The sequence below is a fragment of the Rhea americana genome, unplaced genomic scaffold, assembly GCF_003343005.1.
Source record: "Rhea americana isolate MKP2758 unplaced genomic scaffold, rheAme1 scaffold_120, whole genome shotgun sequence".
Lineage (NCBI taxonomy): Eukaryota > Metazoa > Chordata > Aves > Rheiformes > Rheidae > Rhea > Rhea americana.
Window position 1 is genome coordinate 2,185,455 of NW_028185262.1, and position 23,801 is coordinate 2,209,255.

The 23,801-nt window shown below is 49.6% G+C and overlaps 1 protein-coding gene across 1 annotated transcript; it reads left to right on the forward strand.

Annotated features, from left to right (window-relative positions):
- The first annotated feature begins 4,674 nt into the window (after positions 1–4,674).
- Positions 4,675–17,203, forward strand: MCM2 (minichromosome maintenance complex component 2). The gene is made up of 16 exons (XM_085324335.1): positions 4,675–4,730; positions 5,157–5,344; positions 5,919–6,094; positions 6,731–6,994; positions 8,005–8,224; positions 8,499–8,706; positions 9,428–9,562; positions 9,791–9,982; positions 10,996–11,089; positions 11,745–11,995; positions 12,256–12,382; positions 12,599–12,711; positions 12,848–13,090; positions 13,871–14,053; positions 15,083–15,238; positions 16,183–17,203. Exons 1-16 carry the CDS (start codon positions 4,725–4,727, stop codon positions 16,291–16,293), a joined length of 2,667 nt encoding a protein of 888 aa, XP_085180461.1. The 5' UTR covers positions 4,675–4,724; the 3' UTR covers positions 16,294–17,203.
- Positions 17,204–23,801: the final 6,598 nt, after the last annotated feature.

Here is a 23,801-nt window from a genome sequence, read left to right on the forward strand (position 1 = left end):
GCCCAGCCCGGGCTCCCCCGGCGACGCCGCTCAGTCGCGGGGGCCCAGCACCGCCATGCCAGGCCCCAGCCCAGCCGCTCCCCTCACGCAGGGAGCGTCGACGAAAAACAACCCCAGGAGAGAGCCGCCCGAGCAGGCAGCCACAGCGGTGAGGGCAAAGGCGCGCTGATGCCTTTTCGCCCCGGCCCGGTGTCGCTTTTGAGAAAGAGTCCCCGAGAGGGGTGTCGCTTCGGCCAATCAAAGGCGTCTCTGGAGAGAGGGCCTGTCAAAAAGGCCAGAAGAAACAGCCGCRCCGGCCAATAGGGAGGGGCAGGAGGCGGGACTTGCGAGGCAAGCCTGTGGGTTTTAAAGGCGCCCTGTCCCCGCGCGTCCCACGCTGGGGCGGGGAGGAGGCAGGAGCGACGCAGCGGAGGCTCACGGCCTCCGCCGCCTTCGTGGTACCTGTAGCCAAAACTGCGCGGCCCCGCGATTAGCCCCGGGCGCGCTCGGGGGCGGCCTTCCCCTTCTTAAAAATGGGTGCGGGGAAGAACACCCCCCCCCATGCCAGTAGAGGAGGCTAACCTCGGGATCCCGGAGGCCAGGTCAACCCCGGGGGCGGGTGGCATCTCCGTGCTGGAGGCACCGCGCCGGGGTAGACCTGGCCCCCRTCCGAGCCGGCGGGGAGCTCACCTCGGCCCGCCGCTGTTCTGGCTTCGCTGCAGGCCGCTAATGGCCACATCGGYCTCTAACACGTAGGCTCTGCTCTGTAACCTCACCTGTATAGCTCCCTGGTGAGTCTCAGAGGGGCGCAAACACAACGGCAGGCGTACGCGCGGTCCGGGCATCTGTACTGACGCACATTTCCACGGCCAAGAAAATACAGATTTTAGGCTACCCCAGCGGAGGAATTATTTGTTACGAGGTGGGGGGTTAATAATTGTCTTCCACGGCCCAGATCCTGCAGTCAGCTCGCTGCAGGGGGGAATGATTAACGGGCTGGAGAGCTTGACTTCTAAGGAAAGTTTAATGCTGACCGAACTAACTCGGCACAGGCCAGACAAATAGCAGCCGAAGGAAAGTGGCACGCAATTAGGAGGATTTGGAGGCACAAATACCAGGCAGAGAGAAGAGATGTTTAGGATGGTAAACGGGTATAACTGGGACAAATGAGCAAGATTAAGAAAGGAAGTAAGGAAAATAGCTGGCTAAATAGCATCAGGTTGCTCTCRGCAGTAAGAGCTATTTAACCGCGAACACAGTTGCAAGGGGGATGCTGGTTGTCTGAGTCATTTCAAAGACTGTGACTTCTGGTGTGGTTTTGTATCTGCAGTTCAACCTCTAGAGATTGCTTCTACAAAAAAGCAGGGCTTTTGCTAAGCTGAAATGTGCTATACAAGCTCCACACCTTTTTAGAAGATCCCCATATTGAACAAATTTGCATGCCCTGCTGTAAGACAGAGTCAGCATGAAGTATTTTGGGATTCCCCCCCCCAGCACACATGTCATTCTCAGCTTAAGCCCGCATGATCCTCTTCTCGGGTTCAGCTTTCCAGCTTCACCTCAGTAAGCCCCATGGAGAGGAGGTACACTTAGACTGCGCTGCCGGCTTCAGCCCCCTGCCATCATGTTTTCTGCTGATTTGAAGCAAGCTTTTATGCTGGTGTCATGCCATTGGAATGTCATCTGGAGAATCCAGTCCTTAGCTCATCTCCTTTCTCATCGTCACTCTGGTTAATCATATGTTGCATGATTTTGGCAGCTTCTATTTCTGAATCCAAGCTCAGAGGCTAGGCAGGTGTCAACATCTCTGAGTTACAGAAGGGACGCTTCTGCTTAAAGAGAGGTAGAGCTTCCGCCTAAAAGCATAAGGTATCTCAATAGCAGAACCAGGAGTAAAATCCATGTCTTCTCACTTCTAGCCTCAGGCTCAAACTATTTGGATATGTTACCTCCCACATAACTGTGTCAGAAGGCAAGATCTTGCCTTCTAATCCACCTGCTCTTTCCATCTGATTCACTCTGAGGCTGGAGCTTAGGCCACCAGGATTGAAAACTGYGTCTCTCAAACAGAAGACTGCTGAATGCAACCACAAGGATCTTGAAACTTTGACCCTGCCTTCCTCATTGCTCCTTTGAAATATGGAGATGATGAGAAATTCACACATTTCGCCAGTATTAACAAACCAGTACAAACATGATGTGTGCAAACATGGCTCTGCTCTTCCCAGCTCAAGAYGCTGCCCCTTGACTGCAAGCATCCTCCAACTTCAGCTGAGAACCGCTGCACTCTGCACCCTCTCCCCCATCCAATGCTTAGTGGTAGCAAGGCTCACTCGGTTTGTCCTTGCTGTGTCACTCACAGTGTTGCCAGACTAAAGCAAGACAAAAGGTGATGTTTAGCAGCGATAGTATAACCTTGAAGACTTCAAAGAAAGMTAGCACTTGATGCTTTACCTGCTTCAGCCTGCTGTCCCTGGGCAATCTCAACTGCCTTGCACTCGTCAGAGGTAGAAGGTGCAATTACAGTTTCTAAGACGGTATTATGCTCTCATATCTTCGCCAAATTCCACTCTTCTAGGATATCTTATCTCTCTAAAATATTCTTCCCGTTTGTGTTGGATCAGGCTACTGGACAGGATATTATTTTCTGGWTTAAACTGCTTTGCTGTGCAGATGCTAAGCAACTGGAGAGACAGATACGGCTATTTTGTCTCCACTTACCTACTGATTTCTATTATTAGGCATAAATTTTTTCCACAGGGTACAACATGGGCTGTATTCATGTGTCTCTGCCYTTCTGTGCAGCAGGAATTCAGTCCCCATTGCTCCTCCTGTCCTCTCCTGCTGTTGTGACTTGCRGCAGTAGGCTGCTGGTTTGCAAAATCCTAATGGTGTGTTTTGGTACAGTCGGGAGTTTGATATTCAACTGAGTTCACCCAAACAAGCTCACAAAGGACCCTGGGCAGCTCCCTGGGAGTAAGAGCAGAACTTATTTGTGTCCTGACCAACAGCCCCAGTGCAAACAGGCCTTCTTTGTACCTCAGCGCTCACATGCCCTGGTGCATGGTCTCTAACATAGCGGAAGGAGCCTGCCCCATGGATGACAACTGCCTGTTTTTAGTGATGGTTTTAGCTGCCCAAATTCAGCTCTTCTCAAAGAGGCTGAGCATGCCACCTCAAGCACATGACAGCTCAAAGCCAGCACCCAGAGAGAGCAGGGAAAACACAGACACAAAGTCCCCCCAGAAAAGAGACTGTGAAGGAGATGGGACAGAAGATCTGTCCAGCCAGCCAGCCTGTGCCTKGAGAGACAGTGGCACCCCGTGGTGACACCAGTTCACCGCAGTATGTCACTTGGGCCTTGCCAGACAGCACCTGCCTTACCACAGGTCTGGTGCTACCTTCTCATAAGCCATSGTGATGTCTAAGAGCCTACAGGCAGAGGCATTTCTGGGGGACCAGGAGCTTCTGGTCCACTCTCAGCACCAGCCAGCACATGGCATGCTCCTGCATCATGTGTCACAGAGATAAGGCTGAGCTGCTCTCCTATTTATATCATGATGCTTCTGCTTTGGTATATTAGTGCCAGGCTGAATCATCCAACTGAGCTCCTGGAAGAGGCATTTCAGATCTATGATTGTCAGCTGCCTCCTTAGTCACTTTTGCTTCTTATGCCTCCTGTTTCAGTGTTACTATCCCACATTTGAGTGCTGCCAAGTGCAGAGACACGCTGATATTAAAAGGTTGTCAGATACCCTTCAGAAAAGACAGATCTCCAAAATTCAAACCATCTGCAGTTATGAAAGAGCCTGTGGCTGGAATGCCAGAGTTTTCTAGCTCATGTCCTCGACAAGCARCAGCCCGTTAGTACGTTCTGTCTCAGAATTGCTCCTCCAGTTTCCATGAGACAGGCACTCTTCTTCATTTCCTGTTCTAAATGGTATCACTCACTGTRCAGGTGCTGAACAACTGTGGAGACAGATATGTAGGTCTTTCAGAACWCCCCTGATATAGAGTCATGTCAGAAAAATAACACCAGAACCATATTCCCACCTCTTGTAATCTCAGAGTGAACCTGTACAGAATAAAGATGATACAAACAGATCTCACAGGAGTCAGTGCAAACCTGGTCAAGCCAGACTGATTTTGAAATAAAAGGTGCAGACATTAGAATATCTACACGTGAATTCACACTGGAATCTCTCCTGTGACTCAAATTCCTGGCACGAGGAAGTCCAGCGTGACAGCCTGGCGGGAGCAGCCAGACGGCATTATGCTAGGTGTGACAGCGTGTACAACATGGGAATGCCGGCAGGCTGCCAGGCCCCTCATCCCCAGAGCCTGTGGATGCGATGGGGGAAGCCGTGCCAGCATCCGCTGGGGAACGYGGCATCCCTCCAGGCTGCCCTGGGGAGGCCAGGCCGGAGCTGAGTGGGGCTCGGTGCTACCCCTCGGGGAGTCACYGGCTCCCTGTGGGGCACCTGAGGCRGGTACGGGCCCCTTGGCGGGATGTCCCTAGGGATGGGGTGTCCCCCCGCGCACCCCCTCTCCGGCCCGCCACCCCTTCCTGCCCCCACGCCGCCTCGGGCCAGCTCCGCGCTCCCGCCACGGCGCCTCATCCATATTCACGAGGGGGCGGGGCCTGCGTGCAGCCTATCCATTATTCATGAGGTTTCGCGCGCTTTTGCCGACCACGTGGGTCTCTTTCGCGCGGAATCCGGCTCGGGCAGGAAGAAGCGGCGGCGATGGCGGTGAGCGGCCGGGCCGGGCCGGGCCGGGCCGGGCGGGAGCAGCGGAGCTGCGCGGCGTCGGGCGCGATCCCCGCGGCGTGCAGACCCCGCTTCCGCCTCGCCGCGGGCGTCTCTGCACTGGGGCCCCGATCACCGTCGCGTGGGGTGCAGGAGGGGTTTCGGGGGGGGTCGGAGGATCCCACCGGGGACAGCCTAAATGCCGTGGAAAGTCTCCCCAGTGCCCTGCACCGGCGAAGGGAGCCGGCAGTGGGGAGACTGGAGCCTTTCCCTCCCCCCCGGCTGATTTAGGCTCTGAGGGTTAATCCCCCCTCCGTGCGTCTCCGTTGTCATTTGCAAGGAGGGCAACTCTGGAAGCACTGAGCCCCTTTGCCCCCGCCCGGTGCGGGGAGGAGGGTCCCGCCGCCCTCACCCGCTCCCTGCTTGCAGGACTCCTCCGAGTCGCAGGCCGCGGCCACCAGCCCCGTGCGCAGCTCACGCCGGGGCGATGCCTTCACGTCCAGCCCCGGGCGGGACCTGCCCCCCTTCGAGGATGAGTCCGAAGGGCTCCTGGGGACCGAGGGGCTCCCCGAAGAGGAGGAAGAAGGGGAAGAGCTYATCGGGGAAGGGATGGAAAGGTAAGGAAATCTGCGGAGCCGGCTCCCTGGGGGTTGTGTCCAGGGATGGGTTTTGCTAAAGCGCACCTGGATGCAGCCGGTGACACAGGGGCCCTTAGCCGTGGTGGGACACCTCTGGTACCTACAGTGAGGGTGCCAAAGAGCTGCTGGACCGTGGAGAGGGGTAAGGAYGACGTAACATTGAAGTCATGGAAGAACAGAACAAACTGCTGATTGGGAACAAAATGCCATTTCATCCAGTGTGGATAAACCTGGATCCTCTCTAGATGGCCTGGGTGATGCACATCCAGCTCAGCTCCTTACTCTTGCAGGCATAAGTTTTGCTGTTTTGTTACTTAGGCAGATCTGCTGGCAAGGTAATAAACTTTACAATATAGAGGCCTGAATGCTGGCATTCGTAACCATGCTGCTGTAGCGTTTTGTACTGCCAGGCATCTTCCTTTGTAAAATGCCTTCCTGCTGAATGTGTTCAGTCTTGCTGCAAAATACCTGCCCTGACAGCCATCCAGCAGTAGTCAGAGATGGRCTGGAGACCTGGAGCCTGGCCTGATTCAGTGCTATCTGTGCGTGCTAGGGACTACCGCCCCATCCCAGAGCTGGACGTCTATGAAGCAGAGGGCCTGGCCTTGGACGACGAGGATGTGGAGGAGCTGACCGCCAGCCAGCGGGAAGCTGCAGAGCGAGCAATGAGGCAGCGAGACCGCGAGCTGGAGCGGGGCATGGGCCGCATGAGGAGGGGGTTGCTTTACGGTAGGTGTACATGAGCTTTTACAGGTAGGCTGATCCTGGGTGGTTGACTGTAACCTGGCCCTTGTAGGGGAGCTAGTCTCTCTCACCATCAGAAAGGCAAGGAGGTCTCTGGAGCTCCAGCAGCTCAGAGTACATTTGGGTTCATAGAAAATTCTGGCAGTGAGCTTGGTTGGACTCCCCAGGACATGATCCCTTTGTTTTGGGCTTCTGGTTGCTGCTGAAACAAAGTCAGGGTCCCAGGCCCGTATCAGGGGTTTGGGATTGTACCTAGCATAYGCTGGGGAGTGTGCTGGAGCTGGTGTTCCTACAAAGACTTCAGTGGGCTGGCTGGGAGGGTCTTTATTGTACTTGGAAGTCCGGGGCTTCCTCCTTCAGCATATTAATGATTGTGTGTGGGTGCTGTTGAATAAGAATATTCTTGTTTCCACTCAATAAGGTCTATAGCTACATTGTGAAAGATGTAGGAGCCAGGCTAGAACTAAGCCTGAGTGTGGCTGAGCTTAGGCTGGCCCCCTGTTTGTATCCAAGGCTTTGACTTACCTCTTTGCTTTGAAACCCATGCAATTCAACTGTGACTAGTCCAATGAGTGGGAATGAGAATCCCAATTCTGACAAGTTTTTCCTCCCCACCTTCAGACAGCGACGATGAAGACGAAGACCGCCCTTCGCGGAAGAGGCGGCTGGCAGAACGGGCTGCCGATGGCATGGAAGAGGAGGATGAAGATATGATTGAGAGCATTGAGAATCTGGAAGACATGAAGGGGCATTCGGTGAGGGAGTGGGTTTCCATGGCAGCTCCCCGACTTGAGATCTACCACCGTTTCAAGAACTTCCTGAAGACCCATGTGGATGACCATGGACACAATGTTTTCAAGGAGAGGATCAGCGACATGTGCAAAGGTAGGGCTTGGTGATTACAGGCTCTCTTCTCTTTAGGCGAGTTGCAATACTTTCCAGTGAACCAGTCCATAAGTGGATTTTCTCCGCCTTCTCTGTTTGTCCCAGACATTGAGTCAGCACTTTAAAGAACTCTGATGCGGATGGAAATAAATGAATAATGGAAGCATCTCTACTATCTTCTTTGATTCTGGCTTACTAATAAGAAGGCCCTTGGCATCTGCTACTCATTAATATTCATACCATAGAAATGCTGGCAAAAATATGTGGGGCAGCAGAAAGTGGTCTGCAAGCTCACGATCTGARAGAGACAACAATTACTTGCTGTCTATGCCTGTTACTTTCGCACACTGGAAACTGGGTTATGCAGTGAGAGGACACAAATAGACCTTGTGACTTTGAAAATGATGTCAGTGTTGCAGCCATGTATTCTGACTAGGAACCGAGAGAAGCAGCAATCCTTAAGGCTGTCATTGATAACTTTTAAAAACAGAAATTGTCACATCTAAGAGTAATTCATAAGTCTAGCTTCTTATATTTCTTCTTTATATTGGAGCAGAAGCTCCAGAAGCCTGAGTACTGGATCAGGATCAGTATCATACAGCAAGAAAATAAAAGCCATTTGTCTTGTTCCTTCCCAGGAACATAAGACGCGGAAGGTTTTTGCCAGCAATTCAGCACGGTTGTTTCTCCTGTTAATTTCTATTTCCTAGAGATCTGCGGTGGAGTTATGTATTGGAGTGAGGCTTCTAAGTCTCAGGAACACTGAGCCTGGGAAATATCTGTGCTGAACTGGTGAGGAGTTTGGTACTGGTAAAGAATTTAGCAGAAAAATAACTGAAAAACAAAAGTTTTCCAACCATTTCAACAACTTGATCTCTGAATATTTTTTGGTGGGAGGTGTAAACATCAGCCAAACCTGCAGAGAATAGGTTTGTCTCTTCTAGTCTTTTGCAGACTCTTTGAAGGGTGAGTAAGTTGCAAATAACATTYACCCCTTCTTTTTTCTCCAGAAAACAGAGAAAGCTTGGTGGTAAACTACGAAGATCTGGCTGCCCAGGAACATGTCCTTGCCTACTTTCTGCCTGAGGCCCCAGCAGAAATGCTGAAGATCTTTGACGAAGCAGCTAAGGAAGTGGTGTTGGCCATGTACCCCAAATATGATCGTATTGCTCAGGAGATCCATGTCCGTATCTCCCACCTCCCTCTGGTGGAAGAGCTGCGGTCACTCAGGTGAGCAGCAGAATTACTGGCTCAGGAGAGCTAGACTGCTGGCTAAAGCTCTRCATACATCCAGCAGGATGACTGAGCCCAATACAGGAAAAAATTCAGTTTAAGGATTAACTTCAGTGTCCCCAAAGACAAACCACAAACCTCAGGAGAAACGCTTACTGATGACTGTTTCTATTAAGCCTTTACCAGTTATGCCTTATTGCAAGAATGCCTTTTGGGTCTTCTGCTTTCTCTATGCCCTGCAAGCATCCAGCATCTCTCTCCCTTTCCTTAGGCAACTGCACTTGAACCAGTTGATCCGGACCAGTGGGGTAGTGACGAGTTGCACAGGAGTCCTGCCTCAGCTCAGCATGGTCAAATACAACTGCAGCAAGTGCAGCTTCATCCTGGGACCCTTCTTCCAATCCCAGAACCAGGAGGTGAAACCTGGTTCCTGTCCAGAGTGTCAGTCTCTTGGTCCCTTCGAAATCAACATGGAAGAGGTAAGAGATGTGGGCACCTGGGAGCCTCTTGTCTGGACAGGGTTATGTGCTTGTCCTGCCCAGGCTGCTGTGTTGCCTGTTCTTCCCACCTGGCCTTGATTCCCTCCCTTTGAACAAGCTTGGTGCTGTGAGAGGGCAGTAGTGCTATATGCAGAGCATAGATCTTGTCTGTTTGAGTTAATGACCTGAATCTGCTTGATTTGGCATCCACAATCCTTTACTGTTTCTTCATTAGTGTTTGGGCTAAATCTTTTGCCACATTCATCTTTGTGGTACATATAAGTGACCTATAAGTATTGTACAAATGCAGAAACAAAGCATCTAGCTCTCCTCCTTCCCAAGTTAGATCAGTATTTCCTGACATTAAGGAAACTAGAGGACAGTAGCAAAATCACTGATGTGGAGATTCTGCCTTCCATTCTTTGCTCTGATACCTTTGACTTTAACAAGCATGGTGTCCTCCAGGAACCAGTCCAAGATCTGGGAGGACCTTGGGGGCTGAAATGCAAAGGCCAGATGTGGCAAAGAACTTTGCTGTCCCCACGGTTGTCCCCACATCCTAGAACTGCTCCTAATAACCTCCATCCCTTTATGCCCTTAGTTTGTACCCAGGGTCTAGTAAATCTTTGAATGGACCTTTTCCAGTGAGGTGCCTTTGAAAAGCACCAGCACTGCTGATACGAGCCAGACTCGCTTGGTAACTTTTATTTTGTTGCTGCAGACGGTCTATCAGAATTATCAGCGCATTAAAATCCAGGAGAGTCCTGGGAAGGTAGCTGCCGGGAGGCTGCCCCGCTCCAAGGATGCCATTCTCCTCGCTGATCTAGTTGACAGCTGCAAGCCAGGGGATGAGATTGTGAGTAAATTGTTGAAGTTATGTATGAGGTGAGCACAGAGCATTTTTAAACTTGCTGACAATACAATAACATCAAAGGGACCTGAACAGTTGTATCTAGAAGAGTCGGAGAGAGGCATGTGGGTGCAGACACATTTGGACAGCTACTTTCAAGATTGGTATCTTAAAATGGAAAGAGGGGGCTGTTCTGTCCTGTATGGGAACTGATTACCCTCTCTTGGTTCCAAGGAACTAACAGGGATCTACCACAACAACTATGATGGCTCCTTGAACACTGCCAATGGGTTCCCAGTGTTCGCAACCGTTATTCTGGCCAACCACATTGCCAAGAAGGACAACAAGCTGGCCATCGGGGAGCTGACTGATGAGGATGTGAAAGTGATTGTAGGTCTGTCCAAAGACGAGCAAATCGGGGAGAAGGTGAGTCAGTTGCAAACAGGCCTCCTCTTCTTGCTAACAGCCAGCCATCACCTGGCAGCTGGATCAGAGAGTGATGGACAGTATCAGCTGGCATAACGGTAGTCAGAGGAACTTTTAGAAATCCTACTCCTGTTTGAGAGCATCTGGTCTTCTGTAGCTCTCAGACAGCTGTTGACGAGCATGAGTTACAGGGCACTCTCTCCTTGTACTTCTGGGGATCAGATTCTCTCTCTTCCCTTCTTTCTCTGAGCCTTCCACATCACAGCAGGRCAAAAGACACTTAGACACTACTTATGTATGTGATCTTAGTCTTAGGTTTACTTCTGTCTGCATGGAAAGACCTGAATTTCAATACTCAGAAGGACAAAGCTCCTGTATGGGTGCACATGGAACCTCACTTGGGGTGGGTTTGTGCTCTCTAGTGTGAGGATTTCATTCTGTTATCTTGGTCGCACAGTTAGTACTCACTGTGCAGTTCCCTTTGGGCGGAGTAGCGTCATTTGAACCAGGGCTGGTTTGAAATCAGTAGTCTCCAGCATCGGGATATTATCAAAATACCCTTGAGAAAGTACATCAGTTATTTATAACAATGAATGCTTGACCATGATGGCAAATCATGTGCAGCACAGTGCATCCAGCTACTCTCATGTGCAGTCAGCAAGTCTCAAAGGTCTTGAATCAAGGTCTCCAGCTTAGCAACATCTGATAACAGGCACAGCCTCTCCAGTGTGCTCTGTGCACAACAGCAGTACRGAGGCAGTGTCAGGAGTTTCCAGCAGCAGACTACAGAATCTCACATGGTGCAACAGCACCTTTTTTGTGAAGCTACTTTAGGGGACACTGGGTGGATAATTATATCAGAAAAATCCCCCTCTCGGTGGTTAAAGCACCCTCTGGAAAGAGCAGTATTCTAAGGGGAACTGTAGGTACTGCCTCATAGTGCTTTTCATGCCACATTCTGCCTAGACTGAGCAATGGTTTTCTCCGGACAACTTACCAGGTTTTCCTTTCAGATTTTTGCCAGCATTGCCCCATCTATTTATGGGCACGAAGATATCAAGAGAGGCTTGGCTTTAGCTCTGTTTGGTGGGGAGCCCAAAAACCCAGGTGAGTGTCACTTGTATTTGGTGTCACATGGTGCTGCTTCATTCAGCTGAAAGCAAATGAATTTGGGGTTGTCTGTATTATTGCAATGACAGTGGTTAGAGTTGTCTGTATATCTTGGTGACAGACGAGGTAACAGACTAAGGGATATCTGCAGTGGAAGTGTCTGTTTTTATCACACAACAAGTTTGGTGTAGGAGTTGAAATGCTAAGACTGAAAACAGCTCCTGCTGCAAACCTGGGCAAATTTTTATCTGTCCTCTTCTAGGGGGTCAGGTTTAATGCCTCTGCGGAGGCTGACCTCTTGGCATCCTGATTTCTTAGAAGGAAGTATTCAGTGAGGTTAGAAATGGTGCTTTTCACACCTGCATTTTAAAAAGATACAGTTGTGGTGGGAAGTGAGAAGGTTCTGCTTTGGATTCTACATGCTCATGTGCCACTAACTTTGGTTCTTCATTACTTTGGTCTTTCTGAGTGCTCTGAACTGTAACAAAATGTGACAGCATCCAAAGCTGATTTTCCCTCAGCTTCCCTGTAGAGTGTTTCCCTTGTCTGCTCTTAGCCTTACCTTCAGCTCTGTGGCCTACGGGGCAGGGCTGCTATTAAGGTGTACACAGAGGACTCAGCTGCTTGTGTGTCTCTCCCATTTCTGTTATAGGTGGCAAACACAAAGTCCGTGGCGACATCAATGTGCTTCTGTGTGGTGACCCTGGTACTGCAAAATCACAGTTTCTTAAGTACATAGAGAAGACATCTAGCAGAGCCATCTTCACCACTGGCCAGGGTGCCTCTGCCGTAGGCCTCACAGCCTATGTCCAGAGGCACCCAGTCAGCAAAGAGTGGACTTTGGAGGCAGGAGCCCTTGTGCTGGCTGACAGAGGTGTCTGCCTGATTGACGAATTCGACAAGGTGAGTCCCAGCTTCATCGTCTCTGTGGGAAGGCTGAGCTGTGGATAGACTGATTGTAACCTCTGCCTTGAGGAGGCACTGTAACTCAGGCTACCATCCCCCAGCCAGCTGGGGTTCCTGCAGTTTGGTTAGGCCCTTTGCTAGTCCGTAATGTTGTATGCTGTCTTGCCAGAGCTTCCCACACAAGCTAATTCCCCTCGGTGCATTGGACAATGGATGTAGACATAGATTCAGTTCAGGTCATCCTTGCTTTCTCATAGATGAATGATCAGGATAGGACCAGCATCCACGAAGCCATGGAACAGCAAAGCATTTCCATTTCCAAAGCAGGCATTGTCACATCCTTGCAAGCCCGTTGCACCGTAATTGCTGCTGCCAATCCTATAGGTAAGTGCTGGGGGACCACAGGACCATCTCAGGCCTCCACCATCAGTCAGTTGTCACAAGAACTGCAGCTTTGCTTTCCCTGCCTCTGCTTGGTTTCTGCAGTCTGGAGCAGAAAACAAGCAATAAAGGCTGCCTGTGCAGGAAGTCTGTGTTTGCTTAAATGCTTCACCYTTGGAGAGTCTATGTTTGACCTAGAGGTTTGTCTTTGTGATCCAGGTGGGCGATATGACCCATCGTTGACTTTCTCGGAGAACGTAGACCTGACAGAGCCCATCATCTCTCGATTTGATATCCTGTGCGTGGTGAGAGACACTGTGGACCCTGTGCAGGTACAGGCTGTGCTGTGAATCTGAACTTGTGCTAGGCTCGTGGTGATGCTGTTGGGATATTCAGCTGCAAATGGCCACTGTGTTTTGCTGTCTACTGAGTGACTTTTGTTCCCATTATTCTACTGTTCTCTTGTAGGATGAAATGCTTGCCCGATTCGTTGTGGGCAGCCATGTCAAGCACCATCCAGGTAGTAAGGAGGCAGTGAACGGGGATGCCAATGAGGTGATTCTTCCCAATACATATGGGGTTGAACCCATTCCCCAGGAGATCCTGAGGAAATACATCATCTATGCCAAAGAGAAGGTCCACCCCAAACTCAATCAGATGGAYCAGGACAAGGTGGCCCGGATGTACAGTGACCTCAGGAAAGAATCCATGGTGAGAATACTGAGAAAAAGAAGAARGAAGTACATATCCAGATGGCAAATCAGCCACTGACTGCTCCAGCATAGGTTGACACGTTCTAGCTATTCACATCACAAGAGTCTGTGCCACTTTTTTTGTGGGAGAGAGGCAGATACAGTGGTGTCTGCTGAATAGATGATTCATGATCTAGTGCAGTCTTGCCTGTTGATAATCCGTTGACTGGACACATGTTTAAGTGCCTGCTATTGCAAGGAYTTCTTCTGTGGCTGAATCTGGCAGACCCACAGGTGATATCAGTATTAGCTCAGCCCCACATTCTCCTGGTGCACAACAGGGATTCGTTCTGCGTAGAAATGGCCTTCTCTGTTGTTCATGGGATCTCTTGGATTCGTTTTATCCTCTTCCTTCTCTTCTTATTCCAAAAAGAGGAATTTGCTAAGGTCAGAGGGAAATTTTTGGAGCTTGGGCAAACTGGATTTTTATTGTTCCTTTAACTCCCCAGGAGGTAGCAGGGGATTGCTGTACCTGGAAAGGCAGTAAACAATGGCAAAGAGAAACCCAGAGTAGCATCCTCTCGCACCTTGGTGAATTAGTATGCTGAATAGGAGAGCCTTTACTGCTCTGTGCAGATGTGCCAGCAGGTGGCAGAGCCTCCTTAGCCTGGAAGGGTCCTCAAAGGCCCAGGAGCAGCTCCCTATGGTAGCAAGTAGGTTCTGAGCCAGACTAGCCACCTTTCTAGCCCCATGCCTTTTATTTTGCAGTAAGGAGTTAATCCCTCTTCTCGCTCCCTAGGCAACTGGCAGCATACCCATCACCGTGCGTCACATTGAATCCATGATCCGGATGGCAGAGGCTCATGCCCGCATGCACCTGCGGGATTATGTGGTGGAAGATGATGTCAACATGGCTATCCGAGTGATGCTGGAGAGCTTCATCGACACGCAGAAGTTTAGCGTCATGCGGAGCATGCGCAAGGTGGGTGTGTGTCTGTTGAGGGTTGTAGCTGCACCCTAGCCCCCATGGCTTTGACTGCAGCCTCTTTGGCTGCTCTGGCCGTGGGAAAGAACTCAGCCAAGCTCAGCATGGTCATGTCCTACAGGGCAATGTGGTGTGCCTGTGTAAATGGAGTGTTGAGAGTCTGAAGACACTGCTACGTGGCTGTCCTCAGTTAGTCTGTGGTGGGACACACAAACTCTCTGAAGAGCTGTGCTTTGTTGAGGCTGAGAGATGTGAGGCATGAAGTGTGTCCTGAGTCTCTGTATCCAAAACRCTGCAGTTGCTCTCCTCCTCTGACCTCTTTACTCCTCTTTTGGCACAGGACTCCCACTACTTCTGCTGCCAGATAACGGTTATTGAGACAAGCAGGCAGTTAGTTTCTTCACTGTTTTTCTGTGTACAGCTCTAGGGCTCCTCAGAGGACAGTTAACTACAGTGTGGCCCTCACTGTGGTTTAGTACGCAGGAGTCTGCCCTTTTCTCCAGTAGCAGGACCTGGCTCTGAACAGCTCTTGGCTGGCTGCAGCCTGGCATTTATCCACTCTAAGAGCCTGCCCTCAGTCTGGGCAACCCGTGGCCTCTCTCTTTGACTGCAAAGAGGCAGCCAAATGCAAGCGTCTGCTGGGGAGGCACGGGGCAGTCTCGGCAGAGAAGCTTGTCCTTCCCTCCCGCCATGGGCAGCCCTCCACAGTGATACGCAGCCAGCCTCTGGGAGGCTCCAGGGCTGGTTKCGTGGCCCCTGCAAAGATTGCAGACAGTGGCAGGTTTGAGAGTAGCCAGCAGAGAAGTGTCTTAGCTATTATGGGACTATTGTGTAACTGCACGTGCAGGTGGCAGCCTGGCAAGGCCTCAGTCCCTTAGGAGATGTTACRAGTGCAGGTGACAGTGGTGTCATTCGGTTCCCCTTGTACTTTGTGGRAGGAGGGTGTTGGTTGGTGTCAGGCACGGAAGACCTGCAGTGCGTCACTTGATTCCTAACTCTCTTGGCTCCTCTCATCCTCCCTCCCAGACATTCTCTCGCTACCTTTCATTCAAGCGGGACAACAATGAGCTGCTGCTGTTCATCCTGAAGCAGCTGGTCGCGGAGCAGGTGATGTACCAGAGAAACCGCTATGGGGCCCAGCAAGACACCATAGAAGTCCCAGAAAAGGACCTAGTGGATAAGGTATGGGCGTATTGTAACAAGCCTTCTTGAGGGTTCTTGAGGGTTAGTGCCCACTCTCCTTCTGCAGCCTCACAGGGGTGCTCTCAAACCTGTAACTTCACTTTCTGAGTTATGGCACCAGAGAAGCCTCATGTTAATCAGTTAAAAAAAAACCAAACAAACAAAAAAAAAAACCCACAGAAATGGGACTGCTTCATCTGTCTCTGCCTTTGTCTTGTCTGAGAGTGCTATCCTCTTCCCCCTCARTTCTCATGTACCCCTTCAGAGCTTTCGATTTGGAGCAATAAATCCTGCAGTATGACTGTTACTTTGCAGGTGAATGAGGGAGGTGAAGGAGGTGAGTTTCTTGGCWCTTCCATTTAAAGAAAAAAATGAGCAGAAAAATCTCTGCTTCTGTGAACTTTCCCAATCGATACTGGGGCTCATTCTTCTCCTCCCTAATGCGCTCTCATCTCTGTGCAGGGGATGCATTCTTGGCTTCGTGCCATTCCTGGCTGTGCATTTACCTTGCTTAGTACTGAAACAGTGTTTCCTTCCCTGGTTCCCACTTTTTTGCTCTTCACAATGACTGCACAAAGTAACTGCTCCCTCCAGAGCCACCAGCCTCATGCTTGCCTCTTCGACCTCCCCCAGTTAGAGGTCACCTGCAAAACTGACTCCTACTGGGAGAGGTCTTGGGGGGCTCTTGAATAATACTTGTATTTTAGCTCTAGTGGAAGGAAAAGGACAAGCTGAGAGCAGGCAGATGCTGAGCCAGCATCCTCTCTTTGCTCAGCTCAGCTCTGCCAATGCTCCTTCATCCTGACCTACAGTCTCTCCTGCTACTGCAGTTGTGGTTCCTGCTGAGCAGAGATTGCTGACTGTCAATTTGTGTGAGGCATCTGCTATGGAAAACCACATGGTTCCTATTTTTTTTAATAAACTTATTTTCCCCTTCCTTCCAGGCTCGGCAGATCAACATTCACAACCTCTCTGCCTTCTACGACAGTGAAGTGTTCAAGATGAACAGGTTCAGCCGGGACGTGAAGCGGAAGCTGATTGTCCAGCAGTTTTGAGGCTGGCAGTGGAGTCTGCCACATGCTCCTATGAGATAAAACCTCRGTGTTGCCACCCACCCGGGAATGCTACAAAGTAGATCATGATCCAGAGGGACTAAGCTGTGCACTCTCTTGCTTTTTCTGTGCCTTATGGATTAAGGGAGTGCTGAGCTGTTGAAGACTTTGTAAATAGAACAGAGTTAAGTAGTTAAGTGCCCAGCTAAGTCTGTTTAGCAACTTCAGTCACTGTTTTCCTTGTAGCTGAGCCCAGCAGGGAGAAAATTGCTGGCCACATAGATGGCATGTTTGCTCTTTACTTGTCCCTAGCTGTTATGGGCTCATCTCCAGGAGGGGCAGAGAGGGAGCATTAGAAAAGCATTTGTCTGCCTTATCCGTGCCCCTTGAATTGCAAGCACCCTCAGGGATTCTCTTTTCCCATCTCTGGCGACTGTGCAGCCTGCTGGGTGATAATTGAAACTGCTTTCAACTCTCCATGAACCAACGAGCCTCTCAGCTCCAGGCCTTTGTGCCTGACACTTGACATTTCCCCAGGTACCCACATGGGTTGACCTTGTGCTTGGTTTCTGCAGGAGAACGGAGGGGATGGGGGAAAAATGAGAACTTAAATAAAACATAACTGTTTCTAATATTAGAGGTGATCGGTATGGGCAGTGGAAGCTYCTTCAGTACATCCTGAGGCAGCATCCAGAAACATAAAGGGAAGGGCTTTCCCTGCTTCATTGAGTGCCTGCTCTGTGCTGCTGTGAGCAGATGTCYTTGTCCCCTGTGCTGAGGATGAAGTACCCCAGTTTTGTTTTCGAGAGTGGTGGAGGAGCTCTGAGCTGGAGGGGTTCAGGAAGAACAGSGCGGGCTGAGCGTTGGCACACAATTCCCGTATGTGCATTTTGAATACATTTGTTTCTCAATACCCTTGTGTCTCCTACTCTTTTGGGAGTTTCTGCAGCTACAGGGAGGAAAGAAAAGTGTAACTCAGCAACCTGGACACTGTACCAGCTGCCTAGCAGTTTGCTGATGCAGGAGGAGTTTTATGTCCTGGGATTCCCATCCCTTGTTTGCTCTTGATATTAGCAGGAATTCTCTGTGGGAGYGGAGGAGGATAAATCCTGTCTATGCTGGTCTCTCGGCTATTGCCCATCTTCGCTGTGGAGGGATACYGAGAGATAGTTGTCCACAGGACAGTGTGATGAACCATTCCCACCCAGGGCCTGCAGTGGATTCTTTTCCATCCTAACAGCTTATTGGAGCAATGATCCCACTGTGGGACTCTGTCCCATGAATTGCCTTGAGATTGTCCCATCACAGTATATATCTCCTACCTCATTTCCTTTCCAAGTCTTTGTTTAGACAGCCTTGATTTCATGTCTTGGCAGCMGTTTGAATTCCAGTCTGGGAGAAGTAGTAAACCCTCTCCAACACGCAGCTACAGTCGGTAGCRAATGTGCTTTGCCTGACTTACAGTTTTGAGGGACTGTAAGGCATCCCCAGCCTCCTCCCACCTTTGCTTAAGTGAATTTGTAAACTGTATGGTGCAATTCTGGGCTAGCCAAGCAGACCATGTTCCTGGCTGTCAAACTGCAGAGTTTGTCATGCTGATGTGCATGTGTGTGCGTCCCCTCAGCTTGGTTGTAACTCGAGGAGCTAGCAGTGCTTGAACCCTGCTGGGGGCTTAGCACATGACTCTCAGCCTGGAACTGGCTCTGCGTGTTGCCTTTTCTGTCTGCCAGCTCCCTCCTGTGTATTTGTTTAACTATTTTGGCTGTTTTCTCCCTTCCCACTGGGTCTCAGTCTACTAGGGCTTTCTGCAGGCAGCCTGCAGAGGCACTTTTCTGGCATGCCCTCCCTGCCTGAGCTAGCCCTTTGCTGCCTGAGTGCATACACAGGTCATGTGCGTGTGTATGCTGGGGATGGCAGAGCTGCTGCATGCCTGTAACCACACAGTGAGGGTATGCTTAAAGCTGACATGGTCCCTAAGGACTGGGGTGCAGCACCTCACCTAATGCCAGAGGCTGTGGGCAGAGGCAGGCCCTGGGGAGAGCAACCATGAGTATTCGCAAGCTGCATCCGACACTGTAGGAACCCACATACTTTGCTAGAGAAAGCATTGACCCTAAGATGATAAAACCAGCAGTAATGAGGGATGCAACAAGCACRTCACCAATGGAGCTTGTGTGTTTAAGGAATTAACTTTGGGTGTGGAGAGAGGGAGAAAGGGGCTTTACGTTGTGCTAGAGAAATACAAAGTGCTTCCTAAATGCCCCTGCCATGCCTTTGGTGACCCGGGCACCTACCTAGCTAAGGATGTCACTGCAAACTGTAAGAGAATACACAGTGTGAGGAATAAGTGGGACTCCTGGTTTTCCCAGTACYTCGCCCTGTTGCTAGGCACATCCTTCAGTTTTGTCCTACAGGCTACCCCTGCCCCCTTTGCTCTGACTGCCGCTCACTTGGCACTGGGTGTGAGCAGTCRCGCGCGAGAGATGCTGTTGTTGGAGTCACTGGTTTGTCACTCAGCCCTACAGAGGTARTTAGGCCTTCCCACCTTGTGCTGCCAGCATCCAGCACAGCAATGAATTCTTGCGGCTGCACCCTTGCTAATGTTGGCATCAGCGGCTCAGTGGAGTGTTAATGCTAGTCTGAAGGCATGTTCCTCCTCTCACAGCCACTGAGCTCTTTGAGATCCCTGGAGCAAGTTTTGGCAGTTGATGKCATTGTGTGTCTGGTCGGGACAGGGGTGCAGACAGGGTGAACACAGATGCTGTTTTGATCAGGGATCGTCTTGCCAGGGGGCTTGTTCCAGCAGAACGTAGCAAGGATTTTACTGCATGGCTATGGAGGTGAGCAAGCCAGAAACCAAGCTCTAATGAAACAGAGTTGTTCCCCTGACAACCTCTCTGCTGTGATTCAGACATTGCACAGTGCCTCTGACAATGTGGGGCAAAAGCAAGGGTCTTTGGGAAGTGAGGCTTGTCCACAACAGGCAATCCCTGGGCTTCCATGGGAAGATGGGGGGAGAAGAGGGTGGTGATCCTGCAAGGAAAGCCAGGCAGTGTCCCTGCTAGCGGCCATGGCTTCCTTGGGGTTGTGGTTGTTGGTGACTGCTGAGTCAGACCGTCTTGGAAGAGCATCCTGACTTTGGAAAGGGCATGATGGGCCAGATCCTTAACTAGTTTAATTTGAACGTGCTGTGTGCAAACTCCAGAGAGGACAGTGTTGCTGTTTAAGTCTCATAAAAGGCTGTTTGACCTTAGCCCAGCATGGAGCATTCTGGATAAATGGAGCATAAGCCTGAACACACACTCACACACACGTGTGTGCACACACACACACACACAGAGAGAAAATACATACTTGTTTGGAATATGAGAGCAGGTGCCTGCAGATAACCAGCTAAAACGTGTGAGGGCATGTGATGTGCCTAAAAAGAGAGGGACAGAGACCCCGTCCCCTCCCTACAAGTTCGTTCTTATATATTTAAAGGGTTTAGAGTCTTGATGCCTTCTGCTTTTATTGTGATCACAAAGCTATACAATATATAGTCTGCAGCTCCTGGGTTGTATCCAGTGTGCTAAGTACCGGTTCTAAGCCTGCTTGTCAAATGGCAGATGCCCCCTGAGTAGGGAATGTTCTATCTTCACTAGTATAAGTTTGTTTTTGTTTTTGTTTTTTTTTGTTTGTTTGTTTGTTTTAATTAACACAAAAGGAACTTAGAAAAATTAGCATACACAGCATTTTTGGATCAAAAGTATTTCACTTTCTCCTCTGCCAAAGTTTGGCTGGAACCTGGTCTGTCCATCTCCTGTGGGTTTAACAATAGACTGGCTAGGAATGGGTTTACAAGGTCTTTCCCAGTGCAGCTGTGCAGCGGTTGTACTGCACAGTGTCATCTTTGTGTCCTAGAGGAGACAGCCAGCTGCCATTGAGTCAGGAGGGCCACTTGAGGTGCTTACAGCTCTGTTGACCTCGGCTGATGTGAATACTTGAATTCCAACATGGTTGTTGTCCCATGAAACATAGGTAGGAGAATATGTTTATCGAGGCTGTGTATCCACAGCACAGCTGAGTTACTGCAGACAACTAGCCCTTGTGCCACACTGAAGTGAGGATGCACTCTGAACTTCCTTGTATTTTTCCATCTCCTGTGATGCTTTTCCACTTAATGCAGAGCCAAAATTGGATCAGGCTTCTGCTGTATTTTGCATTTATTAGGCAGCTGTTGCTGCCATGACTCTGATTTAATATCTCCATTATCATAGAGCTCTGGTTTGCCAATGACTCCAGCCATCCAGTATGCTCCTCAGCCATAACTAAATGTCTGTGGGGAACGTTGAGGGGCTGCTGAACGTAGCATCTTTYGAGGAAAAGCACCTTGGAAGGTGCTTGTGCTCCTTTCCACTCATCTTGTGAGCCACTTTCCTCCAAAGGTGAGGTGAGACTGTGAAGGGAGACCTGAGGGCAGGTGCCATATTACTCCTCTGGGATTATTTGGTGGTAGGGGGRTCTGAAAGCAACTGTTCTGTGTGAACAACGCTGAGGAGATTCAGTCCCATCAAACTGCATAGAAACACAGCTGTAGGAGTGGCAGTGGTTCAAGAAAGCCATTGCATGGCTCTCCTCAGGGATAACATACCCCAGCCCTCTTCAGCCACAGGCTGCTCCCTTTGCTCTGGCACTTTGCATCCCAGCATAACTAGCCATCAAGGAACCAGGACTTTATCAGAAGATAGTATGAGGCTTCTCAAATTAGCAAGGAAAGGTGTAAACTAGGAACCACCTCTAGGTCTTTCACAGTGAAGGTGCTTTGTTTAGGAAGGGGAAGAAAACTCCCTCTGAATGACCTCTCAGGTTACTGTGCAAAGAAGAAGACTTATGTTATCAGGATCCTAAGAGTACTCACTAATAAACCTTGATTGCCAGACCAGTCTCACCTGGGGCCTCCACCCACATCCCCCCCCAACCATAGGTCCGGGAGCCCCATTTAAACTCAAGTTTGGGCAGCTGGTTTCTGAGTTATGTTGTAGGAGTAGTGGTTTCTAGTTCAGCCACAGCTRTTTTCCTGCCTGGCAACAGACCTTGCTGGTCTGAACCCCAACCTGCAGACTGACCTTTTTGGCTTGACCTCAGACCGTGTCCCTGTGGATTTGCCCAGTGTTCATCGGACTATACGTGAGCCTGCTTACCTGAACTGACTTCCCAGCTTCACCCTGCACTTGCTTCAAGCTTGTTTGATGATCTGGATTCCTGGTTGAACCTGGTTACTATCTCTGSGTCTGCCCTGCTTGCCTTTCTAGCAGTGCCCCTGTCCTACCAGTYGTGTTATCAAGCTCAGCTCCCTGTCCTCTAAGGAATAGCCACCCATTGCTGCTCCTGCCTGTGTTTCTCAATCTCTGCATAGCAAGGGCTTGGCAGTCACTTGTGTAGGCTTAGGTCACTGCTCTGAGAGAGGCAGAGCAGGGACTAAATATCCCATACCTTGCTACTAACCTCCTGTCTATCTTCATGATATTTACTTTTTTTTTTTCTTTTTTTCCCCCCTCTGCAGATTTTCTATCCCTTGGCAGCCCTTCCCAGAAAGGCATTTGGTCTCTCTTAGGATCTGAGTTGCTGAACTCCACACTGAGATAAAGAGTTTCTCCAGGCTGTGCTGAGCAGAAGCCTAATTTAAATGCTGTGAATAACCATAAAAATCTTTCTTTCTTTCCTCYTCTTGGTGGGGAGATCAGCAGTCACCCTTTATGTGAGTGGCAGGCAGAGACTGTCCCTCCACGAGTTAATGCCAATAGAATGACGAYAGAGTTGGTGTTCCTCTGGTGCAGAGTCCTATCCCTTGGGGTATCGGGAAAACCTGCTTTGGTTTTTATCTGGAGAGCTGTTTGGTTCCTTGCCCCAGGTGGCTCTGTTAGATGGTTATTCTAGCCCCTTAATCAAACCCAATATAGCTTTGTTTTCTTCTGCCCTCAGGAGTCTGTTGGGCTTTGCTGTCAGARCCTCCTGCAGGGGAATGGCACGGCTGTTAATGCAGCGATCAACTCTGTTCAGTGTTCAGAAATGTAAAGCTTTGTGGATGGAGAGCAGCAGGGGCATGTGAAAACTGGGAGGAAAAGTAAAGAACAACTCGTGCTTGCTCTTCTACCATGCCTTACGGCAGGGGATGGGAAACAAGCAGGACTGGTAACAGCTCTGTGGCCCAGGTAGGCAGCATGCCTCCTTCCCCTAAAGGAGGGAAGCTGATGCAGAAAGAGACAATACAGAAAATCTCACTTCTACTCTTGGGCTCTAAACAGAGCAGATTCTATTCCCCTCCAATTACAGCACACCCCTGGAGCATTAATTGCTCTAGGACCTGCACCTGAAGTGTTTATTATGTCTTCCCCCCACGTACTTTTTGTAGAAGACAAGTGTAGAAGCTTTGTGCCGTGCCCAGGGAACGGCTATGCCCCTCACACTGAGCTCTGCAAGAACAGAACAGGTACCTGCCCCTGCATGGTACTACAGTCAAAATGTTTCAGTGTGCCAGCATTAAAAAGGCTAAGTCAACAAATAAGCTTACAAAACATTCGTTGGCGACTGTAATATTTGTGTATACAGCAAAAAGGGGAGGTTAATTCTCTCCTTGTGCTTAAGAAAGGAGGGATTGGACTGGGCCTGGCAGGGGAAGTCTTGAGCCTCCCCAGGAAGGGGGACTAGATGCCAAAAGGCTACCCAGCTTGRCGGGAGGTGGGGTTAAAGTGTTTGGTGTGCTGCAAGCCTTCCCCAAAGAGGCAAAAAACTAAGCAAGCTGGAAAGAGTTTGAGATGTTTTTTTTTCCTTCTGCCCTAAGAACAGGCACAGATCATTTTTTCCATTGTATGTACAAATGTTAGTGTGCAAAGGAAAAGCAAGGGTTAARCTTTCCCTGGTGCTAGTAACATCTTGCATTTCTAATATTGCAAGAACCTAACATCTGAGTGCTTATTTGTTTTGCTTCTTGTTTACTTTCCTGCCCTGATGAGCAATGGCAATAGATTAATTTCACCTTTGTAGGTAAATTAAAATTTGATGTAGTCAGGAGACTAAAACATCTTAATAGTATACTTTAATGTGTTGTTTTTGTTTTCRTAACATGAAATTTCAAAACAAGTTGGACTTCTGTTGAGAACAGACTTAACATTTATTTTTTTTAATTAATAAGTTTAAAGCATTGAATTCTTTTCCTTAGTTATCACCTCGTTCCTCAGTAATACTTGTTTGCTAGTATCTTGAAACAAAACATGACCCTTAAATTGAAATCAGAAAGCTAGCTGAAATTCCTGAAGGCAAAAGCTGTTTTGGTAACTTATGGGAGGAGACAACAGAAGGATTTTCAGTTTTGTCAGCTTAAAATACACRCTTACTTTCTGATCCTGTATAACAGCCATCACTGTGAATTAAATAACTTGGGGAAGAACAGAAAAACACAGACAAAGGCAATATTGAGGGGGAAAGAAAAATCCTGTTATCACTTTTCAGAACAGTTTTGGAGCAGCTAT